This window comes from Trachurus trachurus (genome assembly GCF_905171665.1).
Source record: "Trachurus trachurus genome assembly, chromosome: 11".
NCBI classification, from domain to species: Eukaryota; Metazoa; Chordata; class Actinopteri; order Carangiformes; family Carangidae; genus Trachurus; species Trachurus trachurus.
Window position 1 is genome coordinate 31,539,694 of NC_139904.1, and position 24,644 is coordinate 31,564,337.

The 24,644-nt window shown below is 41.6% G+C and overlaps 1 protein-coding gene across 1 annotated transcript in view; it reads left to right on the forward strand.

Annotated features, from left to right (window-relative positions):
• The window catches only part of col22a1 (collagen, type XXII, alpha 1), a 75,253-nt gene that overhangs the window by 39,595 nt on the left and 11,014 nt on the right, over positions 1-24,644 (forward strand). Inside the window, exons 24-55 of the mRNA XM_083981669.1 lie at positions 3,189-3,242; positions 3,842-3,895; positions 4,004-4,057; positions 4,198-4,251; positions 4,776-4,829; positions 4,960-5,004; positions 5,107-5,169; positions 7,294-7,347; positions 7,534-7,575; positions 7,715-7,747; positions 7,982-8,035; positions 9,156-9,209; positions 9,290-9,343; positions 11,036-11,089; positions 11,241-11,294; positions 11,772-11,876; positions 13,416-13,460; positions 14,620-14,697; positions 14,801-14,836; positions 14,927-14,980; positions 15,191-15,235; positions 17,777-17,812; positions 17,891-18,004; positions 18,301-18,354; positions 18,667-18,720; positions 18,825-18,878; positions 19,007-19,060; positions 19,234-19,287; positions 19,567-19,620; positions 19,702-19,755; positions 19,852-19,896; positions 23,249-23,302. Of these exons, the coding sequence (XP_083837795.1) occupies positions 3,189-3,242; positions 3,842-3,895; positions 4,004-4,057; positions 4,198-4,251; positions 4,776-4,829; positions 4,960-5,004; positions 5,107-5,169; positions 7,294-7,347; positions 7,534-7,575; positions 7,715-7,747; positions 7,982-8,035; positions 9,156-9,209; positions 9,290-9,343; positions 11,036-11,089; positions 11,241-11,294; positions 11,772-11,876; positions 13,416-13,460; positions 14,620-14,697; positions 14,801-14,836; positions 14,927-14,980; positions 15,191-15,235; positions 17,777-17,812; positions 17,891-18,004; positions 18,301-18,354; positions 18,667-18,720; positions 18,825-18,878; positions 19,007-19,060; positions 19,234-19,287; positions 19,567-19,620; positions 19,702-19,755; positions 19,852-19,896; positions 23,249-23,302 (1,767 nt within the window). The remainder of the gene's footprint in view (positions 1-3,188; positions 3,243-3,841; positions 3,896-4,003; positions 4,058-4,197; positions 4,252-4,775; positions 4,830-4,959; positions 5,005-5,106; positions 5,170-7,293; positions 7,348-7,533; positions 7,576-7,714; positions 7,748-7,981; positions 8,036-9,155; positions 9,210-9,289; positions 9,344-11,035; positions 11,090-11,240; positions 11,295-11,771; positions 11,877-13,415; positions 13,461-14,619; positions 14,698-14,800; positions 14,837-14,926; positions 14,981-15,190; positions 15,236-17,776; positions 17,813-17,890; positions 18,005-18,300; positions 18,355-18,666; positions 18,721-18,824; positions 18,879-19,006; positions 19,061-19,233; positions 19,288-19,566; positions 19,621-19,701; positions 19,756-19,851; positions 19,897-23,248; positions 23,303-24,644) is intronic.

Sequence of the window (24,644 nt, forward strand, 5' to 3'; positions counted from 1 at the left end):
TGACTAGAATGAACTGATTTTGCCTCCAGCGCTGCTCTTGCAGAACAGAAACTGTAATTTGCAGAAATTGGACATTTTCTCCTGTAGTCCCATAACAGTATTTACTCTATCATATTCCAGTGGGATTATTTAGGACAAAGAAACTGATATTTATTCCTCAAGCTAATCAAAGCTGATGCTGCACTGTAGCTGTTATCAGAGTAGTTATCCAGACAGAAGCTGTGCTGCGTCTGGATCCCGCTCCACCCTGCTCCCGTCACACAGCAGTGTGTAATTAAAACAGACACAGCATCCCTACATAATTTGTTCTTCCAAAACATTAACAAAGATAGTGGCATCCCTTCCTCTGTCTTTTCTGGGAGCAATTAACTCCTCATCAGCGGCATGTTGGAAACAACATTTGCAGCTGCTCAGCTGGGCAGCAGAGTCCAGCCAAACCTCCTCTGGCCATGAATGAAAGAATTTTTTTTTTTTTTTTTTACCAGCAGAACACACACTTTGTGCTCAGCCAGACGAGCTCCTCGGAGATCAAGGGATTTGCAGTTTATTAACATGAATCAAGCGGTCACACACACTGGGTTCAGATTCCCGCAATATCTAGAAACATTCTCCCTCTGTGCAGCTCAGCAGAGGTCCCGCCGAATCATTACACAGCCCCACAGGACGCTCTCAAAGACAACTCTAAAAACACACACAGATGGACAAGAAGCTTGACCTATTTTCTCAAGGGTTAGGGATTGTTATACCTCAGCTGAAGGTACACAAGGATGGAGGAGGGCGCTAGGCAAGGAGGGGAGTGAGGGGTTGTTAAGGTGGGCTGAGAGCAGGGATAATGGGCTGGTCTGATGGAGTCGGCTGGATGCTTGAGTCCTCACCTCCGCCACAGCAAAGCCCTCATCAGACATTTGAGTCACCGCCGCCGAGGGCCAATCTGCTCACCTCTATCCCCACACGACCAGCGCTCACTACGGGGCGGCACAGTAATGAGAATGTTGTTGAGGTTGTTCTGTGGGGTGTTGCTCTGCACAGAGGTTAGATTATGATGTTTGTGGATGCGTAACAGGAGGAAAACTGTGGCATTTTATTTCTTGTGTATTGCTACTGGTGTTGTTATTGTTATTGATTAGCTTATTAGCAGCTGTACTTTTTCTAGCCGCCTGAATCTCTGCTCTTTAGAGTTTGGTTTCTTTGTTTATTTTTCTAGCATCATCAATAGAGTTAAAGCAGAAGTAAGGTGAATGTTTGTGTTAATATAAGTCTTCAATAGTTGTATCTTCCGACAGCAATCACTTCTATAGAGTGTTTGGTCTGAAACACTGGTCTGTCAGTCACTCTGCTCTGCTGTAAGCCGAGGAGAAAACTTTCCTTGTATCCTACAACCTTTATCCAATGAGGAGAGAGAACGGCATAAAGGGGCGGTCCTCTCTGTGTGTGCAGCCAAGGGATGCGTGTGAATGTGGTGACGTAGGGACGAGGACCAATAGATCCATGACGAGGGCGGGGGCTGCTAACTCCATTGGCTGACAAGAAGTTAGCCAAAACCACCGGATCGTTTACTTCTGCTTTAACTTCTTTTGCAGAATAAAAATATAGAATAGAATAGAATAGAATAGAATAGAATAGAATAGAATAGAATAGAGAATACTTTATTCATCCCTAGCAGGGAAATGCTGCTAGAAAAGAGCAGTAATATCTCTCTGCTGGTAGGACAAGGACAAATCTCTCCTTTTAGCTTTCTTGTCCATTTTAACCTGTTGTTAGCATCAGTACATGTAAATAATTCAATTTACATTTATGTGATTAATGCTGTTTAGTTTTACTAAACTACAGTAAATGACATAATAATAAAAAGTGTTAACAGTAAAATCAAAGATCCTGCCAGTCTCTTTAAGAAAGTTACATTAACTTTAGCAGCAGTATGCTAGCTTTCAGATCCCATTGTTATGGCAGTACTTAAAGGCCCCATGGCATGAAAAATGTGATTTTGGTTATTTTTTGGTGCTTGGGGAGGCCTCTGGGCCACGTATATACTGCCCCATGCATCAAATTGGTCATAAACGGAGAGACACACACCGCCCATTTGTAGGAACATTCTCTTTGAGACGAGCAGATAGCACTTCCTCCTTTCTGTGATGTCACACACAAGGTAACTCCGCCCACCGTGACCAGTTGGTTTTTTTCAATTTGTATGAATGCAGCTTAGGTTTCAGTTACTTGCCTGTGATTGGCCCGACCACATGCCACTCTAAAACAGTCAGCCAATCAGAGGAGAGGTTCTCATTCTCTCTTCTGATCGGCCAAATGACCTGTGCCTGTTAGAACTCCAGAAAGAGGCAACAGAAAGGGGCAATATAAACGATATTAAGCAGATCACAGGTACTCAAAACCAATGATACATTTTGTTAGGGATATCAGCAGGTAAATAAACCCAGAGAAAAGTGCACAGCATGGGGCCTTTAACTGTTGCATGATTCACATTTATATGGAAAAAACGAATTAATTACCAAAATAGTGGGTCTTCAAGAATGTTATTGTGGCATTAGCTTAGGCTAGTTCTGGTTAGCTTTGCCTTGCTTTAGCTGTAGGAGTGTCACATGCCACATGGAGGCCACAGAGATGTTCATGGGAACTGAATTAATATGTATCATCATTTTTTACAGGTGGATTCAAATAGTTCTAAACCCTCTGTATATGTTCAAAACAGATGTGACAGATGTTAGCTTAGTCCTAAATAAGTTCTTACCAAATAGCGTTTATTATTATTTATTAGACAGAACTCCTTATTAACTGAAAACATATAAAACTTCAACCATTATAAGTATCTCAGAACTTTTTCACTACAACATGTACCAATGCTCTTTCCAGGAAAATTACCAAGATTATATTGGTAAATTGCAGACATATTAAATTAAAAAAAAAAAAGTTTTCACAGCTTTTAATGCCTTGTTGTTTGAAAGCCTTTTTTTTCCCCTGCCAAATTCTGGTGTTGAATGTATCGTACTATGGTTAGAAATACTGGAATGAACCTCCAAACATGCAGCCAGGAGAAAGTTAACAGGTTTTTTTTTTAAACTCTCCATATAGCTCCTAAATTTGAAAAGGGAATATGTGGCCACAGGGTCCTCAGCAGCCGCTTCACTACTGAATGATTTTAACATGGATGCTAATTAACTTCATCTGTCTTTCAGGGAAAGAAGGGCGAGAGCGGCTTGCCTGGAGTGGATGGCCTCCCTGGGCCTTCTGTAAGAGCTCTGTTTGTTCTTAACATCTCGCAACATGAAAAATGAACACGTATTTGCTGATAAACTTGTTAAACGAACGTCCCCGTGTGTTTCCTCCCAACTTCTCAAGGAGAACTGAGAAAAATTAATTGGGTGTTTTTAATTGTGTGGGCTGCTCAATATTCAATATGACCCACGAAGCAGAGAATGCCTTCTCTCTCACAGGTGTCTTCACTGTGTTTTTAATAGAGGCAAAATAAACAGGCCAGATTAAAACCAACAGGTTATGTCAATTAATTTCCCAAATTGCTCCCCTAAGCGCAATAGAAATACACCTGTCTTCAAGTGTATTCAAGGTTGAACGAGGCATTCACAGTGTAATAATACCGCCCTCTAGTGGCTGCTCACTGGTACTGACGTACACTGTGTTTTTAGGCGTTAATATGAAGAAGTTTATTGGGGAAAAGCAGATAATATTTTGGCAAGACAATATTTCATGAATGTTTTTACTGGCATAATGTTTATATTAGTTTAAAAAATCAATCTGAAATCTGTATTTTATGGTTGTGAGTTATATTCCATTACAGTATATTGACCTATCTTTTATTTTTATCTTTCAGGGTCCTCATGGTCCAGCCGGGCCTCCAGGAAACCAAGGGCACACTGGACCTCCTGTAAGGCTCCAGAAAGTGAAATGAGGACACGGCAGCTTTTGTTAAGTTCCCTTTGACAAGTAAATCATCAACACATTCACACATCTCCTCTCCTCTTTCTTTACGAAGGGTCTACCTGGTGAAATTGGATTTTCAGGAAAACCCGGAGAACCTGGAAAGCCTGTGAGTTGGTATTTTTTTTGTTTTGTTTTCTGAAACATAATTTGTTATTAATAGCACTTTGTGTCTCCGGTGTTCAGTCTCTATTGTTGTTTCCCTGCGCGGGTCTCTAAATGTCAGCCCGTTGTCCTTTATCTTCCAAGGGTCTTCCTGGTAAAGACGGCCTCGATGGTCTTCCTGGAAACGACGGATCCATGGTTTGTGTCACCTTTACAATAACGTCTCAAAGCCTTCATATGAACAATGGAACAAATGACACCAGTAAAGTGAAAGTGGTGAAACCCTCGTATCACCCATGCTTTAGCGTTTGACTGTCTTCATCTGATGATCATCTGGTTTTATAGCCGACAGCTTTGTTGCTGTGCTTCACTCTCACTGCTCTCATCAACCTCAGTTAGGTTCAAACCACTGCTGTAAGTTCACTAACTGTGAACACTGAAAGCTTATTGCCTGTGAGCTTCATAACTTCCAACCCTTAAAGTTATTTAGAGTGAAATGTGAAAGGTGTTTACAGTAACTGACATTTTGCTTGAGCTACCGGTAAAAGCACCGTTGCTTGTTTAAAACATTTCAAACTGATGCACTTCAATTTAACGCAGTGCCTAAAGTGAGTTGTGGTGCGTTTACCTTTTCCGTACATACATTATCTGGCAAATGCTTCTTACAAACAAAGGTTTTCTTTAAATGATGACATCTGAATGTTAATCCTGTGTGTGTGAAGGGGCCCAGGGGAGAGCGGGGAACAGATGGTTTTCCTGGAAAGCCTGGACCTAAGGTAATGTGATTTAATCGTATAGTCAGAACCACACCGGACACCACTGAAGACATATGCAGCTTAGGAGATAACATGTGTATTTTCCCGATGCAAATGTGACATTTTAAAAGTGGCCATGTCTTCTCTCCAGGGTGATGATGGGCCACCTGGACCCAGAGGACCTCCAGGAGAGAGAGTGAGTTCACAGCTGTTGACTTTCCTTTAGATGCTTCTATTTCTTTTTTTTTTGAAGAAGTTAAACTTATTTTGTCATGTGACATGGATGTGATTGTTACAGGGAGAAGGTGGTTCCCCCGGACAACCAGGTGCTGATGGAGTGAGGGGAGACAGGGGCGTCCCGGTAGGTGTGATGGTGATTCTCAGTGCATGTTACCAAGGAGCAGCAGGTATATATGCTCATTCAGAGCTACAGTATAGAACCCATCTTACTAAATTTCACTTTATTATTAATTCAGTATTGATTTAAATATGGAACATCCATTAAAGCAGCCTCAAGGTTGTCTAGGGCAGGGGTGGGCAATATTTTCCCACAGGGCCATACTGACTCAGTAATGGAAGGGCCAGGCAATTGAAAGTCAAGTACAAGAACATGTTGCTGAATTATGTTAAACCACATGAATCTGGTCGACATGGTTACTTTATAATATTTGCCAGCCCAGACAACCATGGTCCTTGTTTCAAAAGCCAAGAACGTGCTGTTAGATAAATACTGACATTTTGCATTATCAACATTTAAAGGGACAACGAGGAGTTCTGGAAAAGCGAAGCGTTTTCACACTACATTTATGAGCCTCCGCGCACCGTGAAATTCTTTGACCGGTACAAGACAGACTCATGTTTTCATTCATCAAGAATTAAAGTCAGAGGTTGGAAGACGATCACATACCGTCGTAGTTCCGACCATAAACGGTGATTCAGCGGCGTTATTCTCATGACTCGCCACGAAACCGAAAGTAAAGAAACGCTGGTCGGCTCGACCAGCATTTCCACCACCACTAATAATAACAAAATAACGATAGAGACAAAACGATATATTTATCGAAAATGGGCCCATTAACAAGTGTGGGTAGCGGAGATTCATCCACATTAATATGAGACTTTTTTTATAACCAAATAGAAACTCCTCGTTGTCCCTTTAAATCGGCCTAAACATCTTTTCAGTTGTCTGATGCACCACCGGTCACTGATGACACACACTCAGTGACGGACTGGCCATAGGGCAATATGGGCAAAGGCCACAACGGCCGTGTAATGATGCAGCCGTGCAAGAAAAAAAAAGTGGGTTATGGTCAGTGGTTTATGAAGAACTGAAGACACAATAATGTACAGTAGGGAAGTACGAGTAGTGTGTAGCTTACCTGGTACGACAGCTCCCCCTTTAAGCAAGAACTTGATTCCTCCATTTGGTGTGGAATGTTGGAGATCAATGCATTTTCTTTTCTCATCATCATTATTATCACTGTTATATATACATAATGCAGTCATTGATGCAGTCATTTCATTAATGGCCAGTAGTTTTGATAATAGTAAAACAATCTGCCTCGAGTCCATATTTATAATGCATGACTGCATCAATGAATGAAGAAAATAATAATCACAGAGAATACTTTTATGACTTTATTTTACAGGATAGCCCCTTGAGATGTGCCATCTCATTTTCGAGGGGGTCCATGTTATCAACGGAAATACAATACATAGTACATTATAATATACAAAGAAAGTAAGCAGAACAAACAAACAGACAAAAAACAAACTTTTAAACAAATACATGATCATATTCATATTCATGAATAACTACTAACTACTCAAATCCCTCTCTGTTCTGATTTTGTGAGACTGTTTGATACAGTATGTGTAGATAACTTCAACTTTAACAACACAGTACAGACCTGCGTCACTGACTGAAGAAAAGTTTAGGAACCAACACAAAAGCTCATTTTCTGCTGTGGCATTCAATCCAATCTAAATACAGTATAGACAGCACCCTCTGTTGGAATCGAGTCACATAGCAGCACAAAGTCATTGTAGTCATCCGCCTTGAGACATTTGTGATGCAGATTTCTTTTTTTTTTTCATTTGAGGACGTCACAGGATGGATTTAGGTTTTCCCATGAGCTGCAGTGTGTGCTCTAGGGGGTCTCCGGCAAAAAGAAGATCATTTATTTTCATCCAAAAGTTGTGGTGGGGGTTGTGGTGTAATTTGTTTAGTTTAGGAGGCCTTGATGGGAAAAAGTTTAAGAACCACTCCTCTAGAGGTCACTTTATATTATTATGCAACGGAAATCATTTTTTAGTGAAACAAACTCTGGTAAATTAACTTCTCCTAATTTGGCTGGGTAACCTCTTGGGACCTCTTCAAGGGCCGCTGGGTTTCCCTGCGTGCCCCTGTACGAGCCACTCTTCTTGATTTCATTTTTAAAAAAGGCCTTTTTCTCAAACTGTGATTTTGGCCTCTCTTTCATAGGGAGAAAGAGGACAGGAGGGACCAGGTGGGCCAAAAGGTGATAAGGGAGACAAGGTAAAAAAAAAAAAAACCTGTTTTGTTCGCCGCTCAACTTTCTAATGTAAAATGATTCACATACAGGCTGAATTCTCCCTGCTGTTTTACAGTAGCGTCGTCTCAGTAACGGTCACGCTGCACTGTCAGCTGTAATAAGGTAATCAGTATGCAGACTACGTGAACATATTGTCTCTTTTGCCTCAGGGTGAAGCAGGAGCGAGGGGACCGCCTGGCACTCCAGGAAATGTCAGTAAAAAAAAAAAAAAAACTCTACTTTTTCTATTACGCATGTTAACACAATGCACAGAGTCAGCCATACTGTTTGACTCAGCACTCAGTGCAGATGTTGTGAACAATCTCCTTCCCTCTGCTTTTTCCCTCACAGGTGGCGAACGTCATCCCTGAGCCCGGTGAACCCGTGAGTCATCACACCAACCAGACTCCACAGTGGCATGATGGGATTTCTAGAGAACATTTAGTCGACGCTTCAGAGATATAGACTGATATTTACCCTGTGCTGGGTTTATACACACTAGATTTATAAACTGATAGACTGAATGTTGATATTCTTTTTATGTTGCTCCTTTCATCCTCCCTTTTCTTCTCTGCTTCTCCTTCATTTAAACTTTACATCGTTTGATCTCCCCTCTAGGGAATACCTGGAGACAAGGGAGAGAAAGGAGATCAAGGGAAACCAGGGGAGATGGTGAGTTTCTCCCCTCTGTGTTGTTGCCGCTGATCTTTTCTTCTTGGGTTTAACAAAAACCGAAGGCTGAATCTGTGCACCTGCCGGTACCCAGAGAGATCCACTAGATGTCAGCAGAGATCCAGCGTGGCTGCAGCAGAGCAGGGCGGCCACAATGGGAGAGCTCTGGGGACTTTTTTTAATTGGCTAAGTAAATTAAACTGTAAGAGGCAGTAATGCACTGACCTGGTTCTCTATCTGCTACAATTTATAGATGTACAGTACATTATGTGGACCAGAATAGAATTCAAGAAACACTAGTGCATGTAGGATCCACTAAGCCTGGAAGCTGCACAAAAAGAAATCAGAAATAATTCCTGCACTATACAGTAAGCAGAACGTGTTAAAAAGGATTGTTCAACATTTTGGCAAATTGGCCCATTGCTATAATCCCTATAGTCAGAGCAGTAGGTTTGTTACCTTTAATTGTCGGTGCAAGCTTTTAGAACGGTGGAGCAGAGCTGTGAGCTGCTCATTCATGGGATTTCTTGGTTTCCCTCATCAAACTCATCAAATACACAATCCTACAACTCCAAAACGCTCTGGTGGAAAAGTTATGAGGTGATAACGGAACGTTATGAGACAGAGTTGTTTTCGAGGTAAATTCATGCAAAACCGCTGATGTGCATGCAGTTTTTCATCAAGCAGTCTCTGCATTTACCTCGAAAACAACTCTGTCTGGTAACGTTGTGTTATTATCTCATAGCGTGGTGAATGTGCAGGTCACAAGGAGTTGTTGGATTGTGTATTTGATGAGTTCGATGAAGGAAACCAAGAAATCCCATGAGCAAGTATTGTGCCTGTTATCTTTGACTTTGAATGCACCATGTGAAGGTGAAGGTGATCGGTTAGTCATTTTATTTCAGAGCATTGGAATAACTTCACGGTTTATTGCACAGCCTTTACCAATTTGAAGTATTTTTCATCAGGAGTCACAATAGACCTTCTAGCACTGGAGTTTTATGAGAAACTTGAAATAATGAGCCTGAAAAAGAATATATGAAAGTGAATCTTAGATAATTCAGCATGCAGAGCCACATATTAAAAACCACCATGTTTAATTCATGTGTCTTCTCTGCAGGGCCAAAGGGGGTTGCCTGGCGAACAAGGTTTTAAGGGACCAGCTGGACTAGCGGTAGGATGCCTCTGATCCCTCACCTCCCTCCCGGTACACTCATTGTGAATGAATATGAATAAATATGTATTTTATTCCAGGGTCCTAAAGGTGACACCGGACCGACCGGAGAGACGGGACGTGTTGGAGACCCTGTGAGTTGTCTGCTTTATTGTGATTTCACCATTCAACATACTAGACCAGGGGTTCTTAACCTTTTTGACCTTGAGGCCCAATTTTTATAGTACAAACTGGCCCGGGGCCCATTATATTCTATTCTATTATATTATATATATTATTATATATAGTTATTATATTATATATATTATATATATATATATATATATATATATATATATATTATATATATATATATATATATATAATTAACTATTTAATACTTTTTTTTTATTGCAAATGGCATTCTTTTCATTTCTTCACAGATAAACAAATCTAAACAAGTTTTTACCAAAATCACACTGTCTGGAATTTTTTTTTTTTTTTTTTTTCAAAAATCAAAAAATGTTCTTATTAAGTCTCAACAAAATAGCACTTCAATAGATATTGACCGTGTGTCATCACAGTAGATGAGGTGAGTAGTGACTGAGCTGAGGCTGTTTATGTCACTCTGTGTAATGGGGGTGTCAGCGGCATGGAGTGGGTCTCTGCAGCGGGGACAGCTCCGTGACACCGCCGGCGAGTGCTGTAGGGACGGGGTCGGGGGGCGCACGGCAGCACTGTTGAAAACAGCAGTGATGACGTGCTTTCACGTCCGAGTCTCCAAACCAGAAACGTTTACAGCACCGGAAAAGTCGCTAGATTTGTCGCTAGTCGCTTTTGACTAAAAGAAAGTCGTTAAGAGGGTTTGGAAAGTCGCCAAGTTGGCAACACTGACGTTACCTAGCGTTGTTCTTCACAGGTTCACATGCTGCACTGTGTGTGTGGTAGCGGCCCCGCCTCCCCCCACAGAGACAAAGATCCTGGATGACTGACAAGAGGCTTCACTCCCTCTTGTCATTCAGCCTGTTTGAGGCCAGAGACGCGGGCCGACTTTGGACATGCCTGATCTACGCAGTCCGCGGCCCTCGCGGCCCACAGGTGCAAAACTGAAAGTTTTTTGCGGCCCTCTGGGGGGTGCTGGCGGCCCAACCGTGGGCCGCGGCCCTATGGTTAAGAATCACTGTACTAGACAACTTTACTAAACCTTAAAGGGATAGTTCACCCAAAATTGAAATTTTCGGCGTAGCAGTGCATGTCCATATAACGGTTGCAAATGGTTACCAACTGTCTTCATAACAAAAAGACACAACAAAAAACATCCAAATACCTCCATGCTGCTCATATGTAATGTCTGTCTTGTATTGAAGCCCCGAAATGCGAAATTGTCCCGGAAAAAATTAAATAAGTCTATATTTCAAGCTTGTTTTGTAGTGGAAGCTCCTCTTCCCGGTTTGTCAAATTTGGACTAACCAGGGTCCGTCCTCTTCCCGGTTCGTCCAAATTTGACGAACCGGGAAGAGGAGCTTCAAGAAGCTTCCGCTACAAACAAGCTTGAAACATAGACTTATTTAATTTTTTTCGGGACAATTTTGCATTTCGGGGCTTCAATACAAGACGGACATTACATACGAGCAGCATGGAGGTATTTGGATGTTTTTTGGTGTGTCTTTTTGTTACGAAGACAGTTGGTATCCATTTGCAACCGTCATATGGACATGCACTGCTACGCCGAGACCCCCTGTAACTCAGAGAAGCCACGGAGGACTCTGAAACTTCTCCCAGCCCAAGTCCAAATTTCAATTTTGGGTGAACTATCCCTTTAATGGCTGATGCGTTTCTTCCTTCAGGGTCCACCTGGCCAACCTGGCACTCAAGGTTCTCGTGGATTACCAGGGAATGTGGTAGGTTCCTCTCTCCACCTTTTAACATGTAAAGCGAAAGCCCACTGATGCCTGCGTGTCTCCCATGACCCGTACAGGGATGCTGTCTGCCTGGTATGAAATATCATGACAAATCACTTCAGCATAAAACCAACAACTGTCTGTCTTCCAGGGCATACCGGGGATCATCGGGCCCCCCGGTCCGGCTGGACAGAGAGGAGACAAGGTCGGTCACCTGCTTTTAAAAGCTACCGCTTCATTTTACTTGGATGGATTCAGACGATGATCTGAATGGCTTTTGGCAGTGCAGAATAAAAATCAGCCTGCAGAGAGAGAGAGTGTGACCTTGCATGTCCTTCATCATTGTTTCAGAAGAGAAGTCTTTGAATTCATCCCAATCCTGCAGCAGCAGCAGCTAGATGTAGGAGTTTCACAATAGCGATTCAGAACATTTTCTCCTTCTTCACACGACTTTTTCATCTTCTTTGTCTTCAGGCTTTTGTGTTTTCTTTGTCTTCTTTCTACTAATTATTATGCAAATAATTTGGTTCTGCTCCCACATACACAATACAAGAGCTCCATGGAAGAGTGTTGCAGTTACTAGACAAGACATGAAATGATTTATCAAAACATCTGATAATGAACCTGTTTTAGCCTCAAAAGACTAAAAACCTATTCAATTTTGTTCTAACATTTATTTCAGGGTGAGCCAGGTAAACCAGGACAGTCAGGTCCCCAAGGCCCATCCGGAGAGCCTGGTGTGATTGGACCTCCTGGACCACCAGGGAAGGGGAAAGATGGACAAAATGTAAGACACATTTTTCCTGTCAGTGCATTTGCAATGTTTTATCTGCAATGTAGATAGAATGATGTTTAACCATAGTCTAAGAATTGCAATTACTTTATATATTTTTGTTTTCAGACACATTCCTCTTTTTATTCCTGTTTGTACACATCAGTAATCACCCTGAGATGCCATAATGTTACCAGATACCAGTTTTGAAAAGATAAGTCACATTGACACAATCATTTCATGAGAAGAGATACAAAAAATATTTTACTTAAACTTTATGGGCAACAGGGTATTTATAAAAGAAAGCCAATAAAGATGTTTAATCATGTTTCAGTGACGGTAAGTATCTCTTTGGGGTTTTTAAGTCACAGTTACCAAGTTCAATTAAATCTGACTGATTAAAACCGTTTATAATAGTTCTTTTATTTCTTTTATTTGTACTGTACTCACCGTGACTGCAGCTTCCTGAACACGTTTAGTCTAATTTAAAAACCTGAGTTAACATTGGGTTATCCCTATCCCTTGGTCGTGTAGGGAAAGTCTTCTACTGCCAATGTGAAAAAAGCTTTTTCAAAGTTTTTGTAGCTCCAGAGGGAACCCTGCATGACGTCTGATAAACTGCCTCAACTGACGTCAGACAAGCAGCAAGAGACCACGTTCACCACCGCTAGCATAAGACAGTGGAATCTCAACTGAAACTAACTGTTGGCAGTGGCACTCAGATTGCATTGTGGGTGATTCTTACAAGAAAGAGGAAGAAGAAGTGGAATAAAAAATGTATAATTTGGTTGGCTCCAACCATGGAAGTGAAATCTGATGGATTTCTACCCTATTTACTGTCACATACATTCTCTATCAGTCTAACATGTTTCTTCTTCTCATTGAATATGGAAATTAGATGGTCTGTGCATTATTTTGCAACATGTTTCTTTTCTTTTTGATATCTTCTACTTCTACTGTTTGAAATAAAGTTCTGCATAGGATAAAGTTTGGAACTTAACCTTCATCACCTTCATGTCTCTTAATCCTCACTGACTTCCTGGTGGGTAACAGAAGCATCATAGTCATAGGGAACAACAATTTAACGATAGATATGTCTGTTGTTCTTTATAGAAATCTCATAAACAGTTTCTTGTATTCCACATGTGTTCTGCTTGTAAACATCCCCTCAGCGCTAACACAAGCTGCACGCTGCAACCACCTCGCAATAGGAAAATGAGCCTGACTAGGCACATTTAGCTCCGCAGCAACATGTTTCTTCATCATTTTTCACCCTGACATGTGGCCATCCTGCTGACGAGGCAGGGCCAAACAGGAAAAACACTGTTGAGACATATCACATTAAAGCAACACAGGAGCACAACACATTTGGCTCACAGCGGTTCTGCTTTTTTACAGCTGCCAGGTGCAGCCCGGAGGCCTCTCAAACAATTTTGTGCATAAAGAATGGCAGCTCGTACACATGTTCATGTCTAAATGATTTATTCAGAATGAGCTTAATTCCACTCTTAAAGTTGCACACTGCTTGATTTATGTTCTTTTGTGACATTACAGGGAGATCCAGGACCACAGGGAATCCAAGGACCCCCAGGGCTAAAGGTAATGTCATTTTAGAAGTTTGTAACAGTGTGAGAGTGTGTGTGTGTCTAAGCTTTGTAGGTTGCCGGGGATTTTTTTTTTTTATCATGCACAGGTGCTCTTTTGTTGATGTGAAAACTTTTTTTTTTTTCCCACCGGCACAGATGAGAAAAACAATTCATTTTTGTTGAAAGCAGCAAAAGCAATTTCTATGTCCACTGCACTGTGACCGCTGCTCTGATTATGAGCAGCTCTGTGCCGTGTGAGGAGCTGGATGTCGAGGCCACAGAATTGGGGAGGCTGGACAGGGGCATTTTCTGGATTTATGGTGTCAGATCGTTCACCCTCATCAACAATACTTCTTCTCTTCTAAGTTGCAAAATGTCAACTTCAGATTGTGTTTTTTTGTTTTTTTTTGTCATCATCACAGATTAAAAGCACTGTGTTATTTCTGGGATCAACGGGCATTGCTGAATGTGACAGTTTTCTCTCCGACTCTTAACCAAACATTACTGCACTCTTAGAAATAAAAGTGTTAAGGAGAACCATATAAGGTTCTTCGGCTTGTCCTCATAGCAGAACCCTTTTTGGTACAGCTAATCTTTGCTTGGGTCAACAAGATTTGCTGATGAAGAGCTTGCTTTCTTATGGTTGTGAAAATAAATTGGTATCAGAACATTTCAGATATAGGACTGACATTATTAGTAAGTATAATCAGAAGGTGTAATATAAGATAATAGCATGGTGGACCTAATGGCTGACCACAGTTAGCTGGATAGCTCTGAGGGTAATGTCGTTGACTTTGGACTGGGAAGCTGAGGTTCAAGTTCTACTAAGTTACCGCTTGATCAACGCGATCTATAGAAGAACTTGTTTTTTTTTGTTTTTTATATTATAACGAATATATGAAATGTATTTGTATCTGTAATCACAAGGAATTGTATTTTGCATCATTATTAGTAAGTGTTATCAGGAAGTATGTTCCTGGTGGCACAGGATCCTACCCATACTTTCAATAATCCCTAGAACTCTTTCTTCCAAAAAAGGGGTTCTCTGGATCCTCAGCATTTCTAGAAGAACCCTTTTAGAACCCGTATTTTTAAGAGTGTGCCCGACTGACATTAACTGAGTTGGATGGTGAAATTAGAGCGTTTGTTTGTTTGTGCTTCTTTGCTATCAGGGTCAACAAGGGTCTCGAGGAGAACCAGGTGTACCCGGGGACAGGGGTTCTGCAGGAGAAGGCAAAGTCGGACAACCGGTATGATCTTTAATTCCAGCCAGGACTGCTGTATAATGATTTATTTATTTATTTATTGTATTTATTTAACAGTTTCTCATTTTAAAACGCTTGTCCTTCACAGGGACCCCAAGGAAACAACGGGGAACCTGGACCTGCGGTAAATATTTAAAAACTCAACAGATGAATATTGAATATGTTTATGCTCAGGGTTAAGTGTTTCTCTAATATGCGTTTACGTGGGTTTCAGGGCATGAGAGGTGCACCAGGTGTTGCTGGTCCTCAGGGCCCAGCAGGACATAATGTAAGTGCATAAATTAACTATGAGTTCATTTATTATTGAAGTTTTTTGATGCCGATGTCTCATTGTGTAAAGACCTCTGACATTGCCCTGCCTTCATTTGTCTTTTCTTCCCCTCGGTTATTTGAATGTTTTATGATTCAACTAGCGTATGTTTTTGTAGATAGCAGTGTCATCTCATAATCAGTTTATCTGCCGTTACTCCAAATGCAGGGTTTACCAGGAAGACCAGGAGAGAAGGGATCACCTGGAGAGCCTGTAAGTACAGACATAGCAGGTAGAAGCTGAGCCATTGGTTGCACTCGTGTTATATAAACATAGTGTTTCCAGATATAGTATGTTACATATAAAGTGAGATATAAGGGGAGCAGAATTATGCACTTAAAAAAAGCATAATCATTCTTCAAACATACATGGTAGGCTTATCAGTGATCAACTTAAAGCTGCACAGTTCAGTATTTTGTGAATGAAAATGAAAAATAATTATCAAACTCTGAGGAGCTGCCATATTTAAGTGTGTTTCAGCTAATTGTTTTGGTTTCCTGACCCACCATTGTTAACAGTTTTGCCCTCTCCCATTACTTTTGGCCACAGCAGGCTGCTGTTGTCAGCTAAAAAGCTCTAAATATGAGGTGCGTGCTTCCTGTTCAGCACCACGCAGCAGGCAGACAGTCAGCTACTGTACTGACTGCTGAACGTAGGAAAGATTTTCCTCAGGAACCCAGGAAAGCCATAAGAGAAATTTAATGTAATGTGTGTAATTTACATGTTTCAGGTCACCACAAACAGGAACCTATATAGTAAATGCTTAACAGGCTACAGATGCTAACACGTGCACATTATATGTTTCATAAAGCCACAGTACGTGAAACTTGGGATGTTTAGCTTCATGAAAAAACGGCATAGTGCTGCTTTAAAGGAGCTTTTTGTAAGTTTTGCAATTGCTCCACAGCTAATGTTAGCATTGAAAGCAGCCTGCAATAGCCATTGTGAGTTCAGCAACATAATTGACAGCATTATGTAAACATAATTTGTTTGCTCCCAAACAACTGCCCACATAGGTGGAAAAGTAACAACAATGTCGGCTGGTTAGCATGCTGACCTTGTCTGTTGCACGTCTGTCCATCCTGGGTGAGGGATCCCTCCTCCGTTGCTCACCCTGAGGTTTCTCCTGGTTTCTCCCTGTTAAATGGGTTTTCCTGGGAGGTTTTTCCTCAGTGGATGTGAGGATCTAAGGACAGAGGATGTTGTTATGATGCTGTGTAAAGCCCTTTGAGACAAACAGTTTGTAAAAACAGGCTATACAAATAGACTTGCCTAGCCTAACCAGCTAGCCCTAGCCCAGGGGTCGGCAACCTTTAGCATTAAAAGAGCCGTTTGGGCCCTTTCCCACCATATCAAAACCCACTTGGAGCCACAACCTCAATGTCCAAAGAAATAACTATTAGCCTACAATGGACAAAAAATGAATGGCCATTATTTAGCCTCCTACCCCCCCAAAAAAATGAGCTCGCCCTCTCTAAACCACGAGAGCCACAGCAGAGGGACGAAAGAGCCGAACATCCCACCATTCTGACAAGGCTTTCTATAAGGAAATGTGCGTTACTCAACAGGTGACTCCCTTCTTTAAGACATACTGATAGAGGAATACACACATGGTTGTGTGTAATTACTCAGCAGAGCACAGACTCATTTCTTCATTGCCTTCATTGCCTAAGCCCAACCAGTGCAAACCCTTTTGGGGAAAAAAATAAGCTATTAAAGGAATTGTCGGACTGGTGGGATGTCAGAATGGCGGTTGCCCCCCCTGCTCATGGCAGGAAGCCATGTTTGATGGCCAACTGGAATAAATTGGACCGTGCACCACGGTGCAAGTTTTGTGACCAATCAGTGGTCAAAACTGGTCAGGTGAATGTATGATTTACATGAAATTGGGACATTGGGACAACTCCACTTAAGGGCGTCGTTTAGCTCTATTGGTAGAGCAGGCGTCCCATATGCGAAGGCTATAGTCCTCACTGCAGCCGGCCCTGTATCGAATCCCGACTCAGGTGGCCCTTTGCTGCATGTCCATGTCATTCCCCCTCTCTGCCTCCCATTTCCTATCTCTCTCTCGACTATATTATCCATTAAAGGTGAAAAAGCCCCCAAAATATACAAAGAAAAAAAATGTTCAAACTTACAAAATGTGTTGTGTATTAAAATCTGTATGTGCCTTTGTAGCTGTGTGTCTCTACTGACTAAGTTGTTTGTCTTCTGCTTGCGAGCTAATTTATTGTATTCCCCATTTCCCTAATTGCCATGTGAAGGATCCTTTCCCTCTTGCAAGACTTTCATTCTAAATAAATTATGTGTAATGGATAATATCGACACTGTTTGGTTAAAAAAAAAAAAAGCACAGGGCCGTTTAGAAATGTATCACAGTTCTGACTAAGGGGAATATTAATGTAGGGATATTTCAGACAACAGAGTGCCTATGACTCTGTAGCAGCTGCTTGCAGAAGGCCCCTTCCTGTTTCACCATGATGCTGCCCCATGCATGGGGATGGTTGCCCCAGTTTGATGAATTGAATGAATTGTAAAAGCGACTATGAGGCGTCAGAGTCACAACAGCAGTTTAATGCCCCGCGGCCTCTGACCTGGATGTTCAGCAGCCACATGTGGGTGGGAGATCCATTTTTGACCATGTAGCCTATATTAGATTTTTAATTTTATATTAAATGGATACTTTGTGAATTGAGCCGAGGTCCAAATTTGCATTCCCTGATTGATTAACCCTTTCGTTTCCCTGTCTTCTAGGGAAAGGCAGCAGACCTCTCTGACCTAAATCTGAAGGTAAGAAGAGTTTCTTCTCTTTAATGAGAAAAAAAAACTTGTTATTTGGATGCTCGAATAACAAATGTGTCTTTTCAGGACGTGTGCTCCGACTGCCCTGCAGGTCCAGCAGGACCACCTGGGCTTCCAGGAATCCCTGGAGACAAAGGACACGCGGGACCTCCAGGGAAAGGCGGTCAAGACGGTTACCAAGTAGGACAAAAGTCATTACGTACTGTAATATTCCAGCTCACTCCTCCTGTAATGCAGTCTGTTATGATAACTCCTCATCTTAGGGGTAATATAAAGCTTGCTGCTCCACCGTGATGCATGAGGTGCGAGCTGTACTTTTGTCATCATCAGTCACAGTTGGTGTGAAGGATGGAGAGGCTCTGTCTGCATCATTAGCTCGGCCTCCTCAGGGGCCGACGCTGGACAATTAGGAGCAGGTGACAGTGCTCTGTGCTGTCTGGCTGGACAGAGACTGATGCTCTGCTGTGTCATTACAGGGCCCCCCGGGACCAACAGGACCTCAAGGGCCCCCTGGAGCCGACGGCGCAAAGGCAAGTTCGCACACTAACTGCACGCTTGTAGCTCCCAAATGGCCACTGTAGTTGTCTCCTGTCACCTTGTTTTTTTTTTTTTTTACCTCACAAGGTTCAGGTAATTGGGTGAGAAGTTTAATACTGAAACACGACTCAGAAAAAGCCATCGAATCGTATTTCTTAAGCAATATAACCATTGCTACGTCTCTTTTTTGGTTAAATTTTCAATAATTTAAGGTTTTATTTTCCTCTGACAGATAGTTTTTCAGATGGATGCTTTCCTCTTGAAGCGTGACCTCTCTTCTAATCTTTCTTTCTCTTTCACCACAGGGTATAAAAGGTGATCGAGGACCTCCTGGAGGTGCCGGAGACAAAGGAGACAAGGTACATCGAGGCTGATGACTGCGTCTTGTGCTTTTCTGTCTTCGTCCTCTTTTGCCGACAGTGAAGCCCATAATCTGATTTTATCATTACTTCTGTATTAACAGGGTCACCCAGGACCCCCTGGTCATCCAGGTGCTGCTGGTTTAATGGGTTCACCTGTAAGTAACTTTTTTTTTCTTAATTGTCTCATTTCTTTAATAGACACACTCAGATTGTTTGGATTTGATCTCTAATCACACTCTCTATTTCCGTTGACCTCCACTGACACTGTCTCTTCTCTCTTTAGGGTAACGATGGGCAGCCTGGACCTCCTGGTCCCCCGGGCTCCTCTGGAGAAAAGGTCAGGCTGCACTCTGTGCACTTTTGCCACAAAAAACGTATTACCCATGTGTCATTATTGTACAAACCTCCTCCCTCCAGCATGTAGGTCAGCCAGCCTGCGTGGTAATAGTGGCCATTAATCATTTCTTTTCAGTCGGTGACAGTGACCTGTTGTTTGTTTGTTTTCACCAGGGCAAAGAGGGTCTGAAAGGAGTCCAGGGACCACCAGGTCTTCCTGGCTTGATGGTAAGAAAACATATTTGATGTACTGTACAGCCTCATTAATATACATGAGAACACGTAGAGTTCTTGCATTTTGATGTGGAAGTGTAATGGTCAGTGATGGGAATACAGCGTCAAAATAAACAGCGTCACTAACGGTGCTACTTTTTTCAGTAACGTGTAATAACGTTACTTTTTGGGGAAAGTAACTCTTAACTATAACTAATTACTTTTTAAAAGTAACTTGCCCAACACAGGTAATGGTAAGATGTTGAGTAATCCGTTTGATGTGCTGATCTGCAGGGTCAGTCTGGAAAGATGGGAAAAGATGGCAGACCAGGCGAAACAGGAGAACCTGTGAGTAGATGGAAATGCTCAACATGTGACTGTATAATGTGCCAAGACATGAAGATGTAACTGTTTCTGCTTTCTTTCCAGGGCAAGCAAGGTGAACCTGGGCCACCAGGAAACCCTGGTCTGAGGGGACTCCCTGTAAGTCAGCACCAGTAAACAGATGTGATGGAAGACAACGGCTGTGCAGAAGCTGCTGTGGCTGAAACATTGTGTTTTTTCTATCTCCCTGTGCAGGGCTTTAAAGGCCACAGAGGAGAACCTGGACCTCCAGGATCTAAGGTCAGTGTGCCACTTTTCTTGTATCTGAACATATCAGCTCGGAGTAGGACTAGTAAACTGATTCTGTAGCCTCCATTATCAGACCTAATGAGCTTCAGCATCTGTAGGGAGCCCCATTGACTCTCATGAAAAATGAGTAGGATATACATGTAGTACATCGAGAGTTTAGATATAATGTGCATTGGAGACACATCATTTTTAAGATGTGAACTGTGATACTTTCTGGAAAGATATTAATACTACATATGTACAATTAAACCTTAATGATATCTGACATATAAATAAAAAAGGACATAGGTATAAATATTTGAAGACAATTTCATCTCATTTATCTTATTTTGACAAGGCCATGCAGTGAAAGCTGACAGCAGTGTTCTGTTTAAACATTTCACCTTAGAAATGTTAGAAAAATGGTACTTGGGGAGTGACTGTATGAAGCAGCAGAAATCTCCCTGTGTGTATTTTAAGTGACAGTTTTTGACTCTATTTTGATGAATTTGCACTTTTTCATTTGGATGATGGAGCAGTTAACCCAAAAAAAACTGTGGTGTCTGCACAGGCCTGGGTTCCTACAGGAGACTTTAATATATTATGCAAATGTTATAATTTGCAATTTAAAGGGATAGTAGCATTTTTTTAAAGTGGGGTTGTATGATCTACAAATAGCTCCTAAGTACTTCAATTGCAGTAGAAGACTCTCTACACTCCTCCCGTTAGCAACGCCAGCCCATAATAGCCCTGCCCAGAGATTTACAACATACAGTGTTGTGAACAGACCCAAAGAAATGGCATATTTTCGCAGCCTAAAAGAGTTTTTACCTGAAAAAAAATATACAGTTCCATTGTTCGCTATAATACAATTTTTCCAGCCCTTCAAAGTGCAGGAAAAACGCAGTTTTTATTTGGACCTAACCAACTCACGTATCCCTCCGCCCAGGGTTAGCGCCCGCCGATCAGCAGTTGATTAGGTCCAAATAAAAACTGCGTTTTTCCTGCACTTTGAGGGGCTGGAAAAAATTATATTATAGTGAACAATGGAACTGTGTATTTTTTTTCAGGTAAAAACTCTTTTAGGCCACGAAAATAGGCCGTTTCTTTGGGTCTGTTCACAACACTGTATGTTGTAAATCTCTGGGCAGGGCTATGGGCTGGCATTGCTAACGGGAGGAGTGCAGAGAGTCTTCTACTGCAATTAAAGTACTTAGGGGCTATTTGTAGATCATACAACCCCACTTTAAAAAAATGCTACTATCCCTTTAATGAGCCCACAATTGCAATTATGCCATTCGTCCTTATCAAATGACATCCAGCATTTCAAGTCTCCTGATTGGTCATGTGACCAAGCATGCAGTCCATCACAAACTGTAAAAATGGCACATTGAGAAAAACATTTTCTATACTGTAAGTATCAGACTTCCTACTGTAGGTTTTTGAAAGCTGTGTGATCTGTAAAACGGTGAAACCAGCGAGGAATATCAGCCTGTGAGCGTCCGCCTCTGCTCAGCAGCTGTACCTGCAGGAGCTCACAGCCACAGCCGGTGTTTTGGCACGCCGCGCCGACATGTCAAAGCTGTGTCTGACACGTGCGTTTTTTTGTTTTTTTTTCCCTCACACGTCTTCTTCACAGAGAATCACTCTCGCAGCCGCTGCTTTTGTCTCTGTCACACAACACGCACCCACAGGACAGCGCCGTGACCAATGGCACGGCTCATTCCAAACAGCTCTGACAGGCAAGCCTCTCAGCAGACGCCATGTCACTGAAGAGTTTCCACAGGCACACTGAGATTTTTATCTTCCACCACTTATAGTTGCTGTCACTAAATGACAGTCATACGTGAATTATTTTCACTGTTATTCAGAAAACTATGCAATAAGTAGAGATTTAGCCTCAGCACGGTGTGTGGAGCTGCTTTCTGCTCCGACTGTGTGCCGTGTGTGGAGAATGAGGAGTGGCAGGCTGGTCTGAATAGAAAAGAATAGACTATACTGTGGTCAGCTGTACAGTCGTCTTGCTGCAGGTGGCTCCAACACAGCAGACTAAAAGGAACAATCATTTCAGCAAAACGTCTAACTAGCTAACGATAGGCCATTATATGAACATATCAGCCCTTAAAGGGGACATATTATGGAAATATCTCTTTCTGAAGGCTCTTTAACATATATCTGGGTGTTTGTCTTGCCTTCCTGCCCCCAAAATGCGAGAATTGACAAAAAAATCTGTAATTTTCAGGTTCCCTAGGTTGAAATCCATGTGATTTTATAAGCTGTTCTCTCAGTTGTCTTCCAGTGTTGTAGCTAGGTTTCTAATTTGCATAACCCCACCCCTACCTGGTACCAGTAGAGGAGGTGGGGCAAGCAGTGGTTCATTTGCGTTTAAAGGGACAGGCACTGAAACCCGTTCTTTTGAGAGGATGAAAAGAGCCTTGATGTTTGAACCTAGGGGTGTTTTATCTTTAAGACACCTGGGAACTACTTTAATTTGTGAAAAATGAGGCAGAATATGTCTCCTTTAAAAAACACACCTAGACATTATTACGCAATGTTTTCACACAGTGCCGCGCTCTGCGACTCCCAACGCCGGTGACCTGTGTCTGCTACCTCCAAGAGAGGGAGCCCTTGAATCAATAAATCCACACAGATGCATAGATATTCTATATGTGGGCCGTGTGATTGACTGGCAGCCTGTACACAGTGTACCCTGTCCTCAACCAAGGTCAGCTGAGACTGGCTCCAGCCCCGCCCACCACTCTATGGTACAGGTGGTATAGCTAATGGATGGATGGACACATAGATATAAAATCATAGTAATAACAACAAGTGAGATCACAAGCTATATAAACGGTTACAGGAAGGCTCATGCACTGAATCTCTAAAAGTCCCTAACCTGTTCCTCAGAAGAAACTGAATCATGGTATACCTAAAATTGAGGTGAAAGGTCAGATCAAAGTCAGCATTTAACAAAACACATATACTGTAATGCTAAAAATGGGGGTTAAAAAGAAATGTAGGATTTATATGTATTATGTATATACATTGATGTGATGATGGGAACACTTTAGCTAGCGAGCTCAAATGTATGAAATGCATCTCATACTAATTTTCATCTAATGCCATAGCATCCTTTAAACGATGTGATAATCAGAGAAGTCAATCTTATATCACCCAATGATGTGATCTAATAGCTCTTCACTGATTAATAAAGTCTCAGTAGAGCATGACACTGCAATAAAACAAAAAAAAAATTAGGCCAAACTTCAAAAGTGTTTAGACATACTGTATTTCTCCAGGGAAATGAAGTAAACTCACATTAGTTCTTGGTGTTTCTCTGTATCTCTCCTAATGTGCTGAGCAGGGAGAAGATGGGAAAGCTGGATCACCAGGGCGTGACGGCAAACCTGGGAAGGAGGTATGTTCACTTTAATACATTTCATATCACAGATATTGTTTTAGATGATTTTTAACCTTTTTTTTAATCCCAGTTGTGTCTGAAGGTGTTTCTCTCAGGCTGCACAACCATCATGCATTATCTATAAGCTTTTATGTAACCTAAGAGGCAAAACCCAGGGAGAAAAGAAGTTTGGTCATTACTTTAAAAAAAAGCTTGAGGTGATTTAGAAGTGTGTATTCAACATTTTCTATCCACTTAGATCTTCTCTCCTCTGTACTATGGCTGTAGGACAGAGACCAACCTGAAACAATAAAAGTCCAGGAGACAAAAATAGGATTATGAGAAGTGAGATGGGACATGTCCCTGAATCCAGAGTGGAAATTACTCCCCTAGTTTTGTTTTTTTCATGGTTTGCACTTGTATCTTTTGATATGCATAAACATCAAAAGCGTGACCCCGGAGGAAAGTAAACTCAGTATGTTAAGTCTCTTTCATTCCCTCAGTCCATCTCAATATTACCCAGGGGGCAAAATCCCAGTTTTGTGGAAAACAGACACGGAGCGTTGTAAAAGGTTTGACACCAGAAATGATATCTAGGAACTTCAAGGATTAAAACCTGGGTGGACAACCCGGTCAACTAGCTGCTGGAAAGCTACAGGGGCCAAAACCCCTTTCTTGCTGGCGAAATTATGTAAATGCCAATATTTAGGTACTACAATGGCATAAATAGTCACACAACTATAACATTTGGCAGAGAGTATCTTGACACATAGGGGGAGGCATGAAAAAAAGATTCTGGGGTTTGTTGCAACTCAATTTTAAGATATCACCCTCAACATCCCAAAAAAGACAAAAAAAAGTACTGTTCGCCTGACAAATTCTCATGAAAATTATTATTTTTCAGCACTTTATGGAGAATATTTAAATGCTTAACATGTATATAGAAAACTTCCTTAATTCATAAGCTTCCATTTGAGTCCCAGATAGCCTTTCTATCTCCAAAGCCCCACTTGCTGTGGCCAACGGTCTTCTCTATCTATCTGTTGACTTTGGGGAGACCAAATAGAATGTTTTATCATCATGCCAGTTAACATGTAGTTTTTCATAATAGGTGTTGCATTGTTTGGAGACAGCCTGTAGCTTTCCAGTAGCTAGTAGAAAGGCTATCTTGGACTCAAATGGAAGCTTATGAATTAAGGAAGTTTTCTATATACATGTTAGGTATAGATATTCTCCATAAAGTGCTGAAAAATAATAATTTTCATGAGAATTTGTCAGGCGAACAGTACTTTTTTTTGGTCTTTTTTGGGATGTTGAGGGTGATATCTTAAAATCGAGTTGCAACAAACCCCAGAATCTT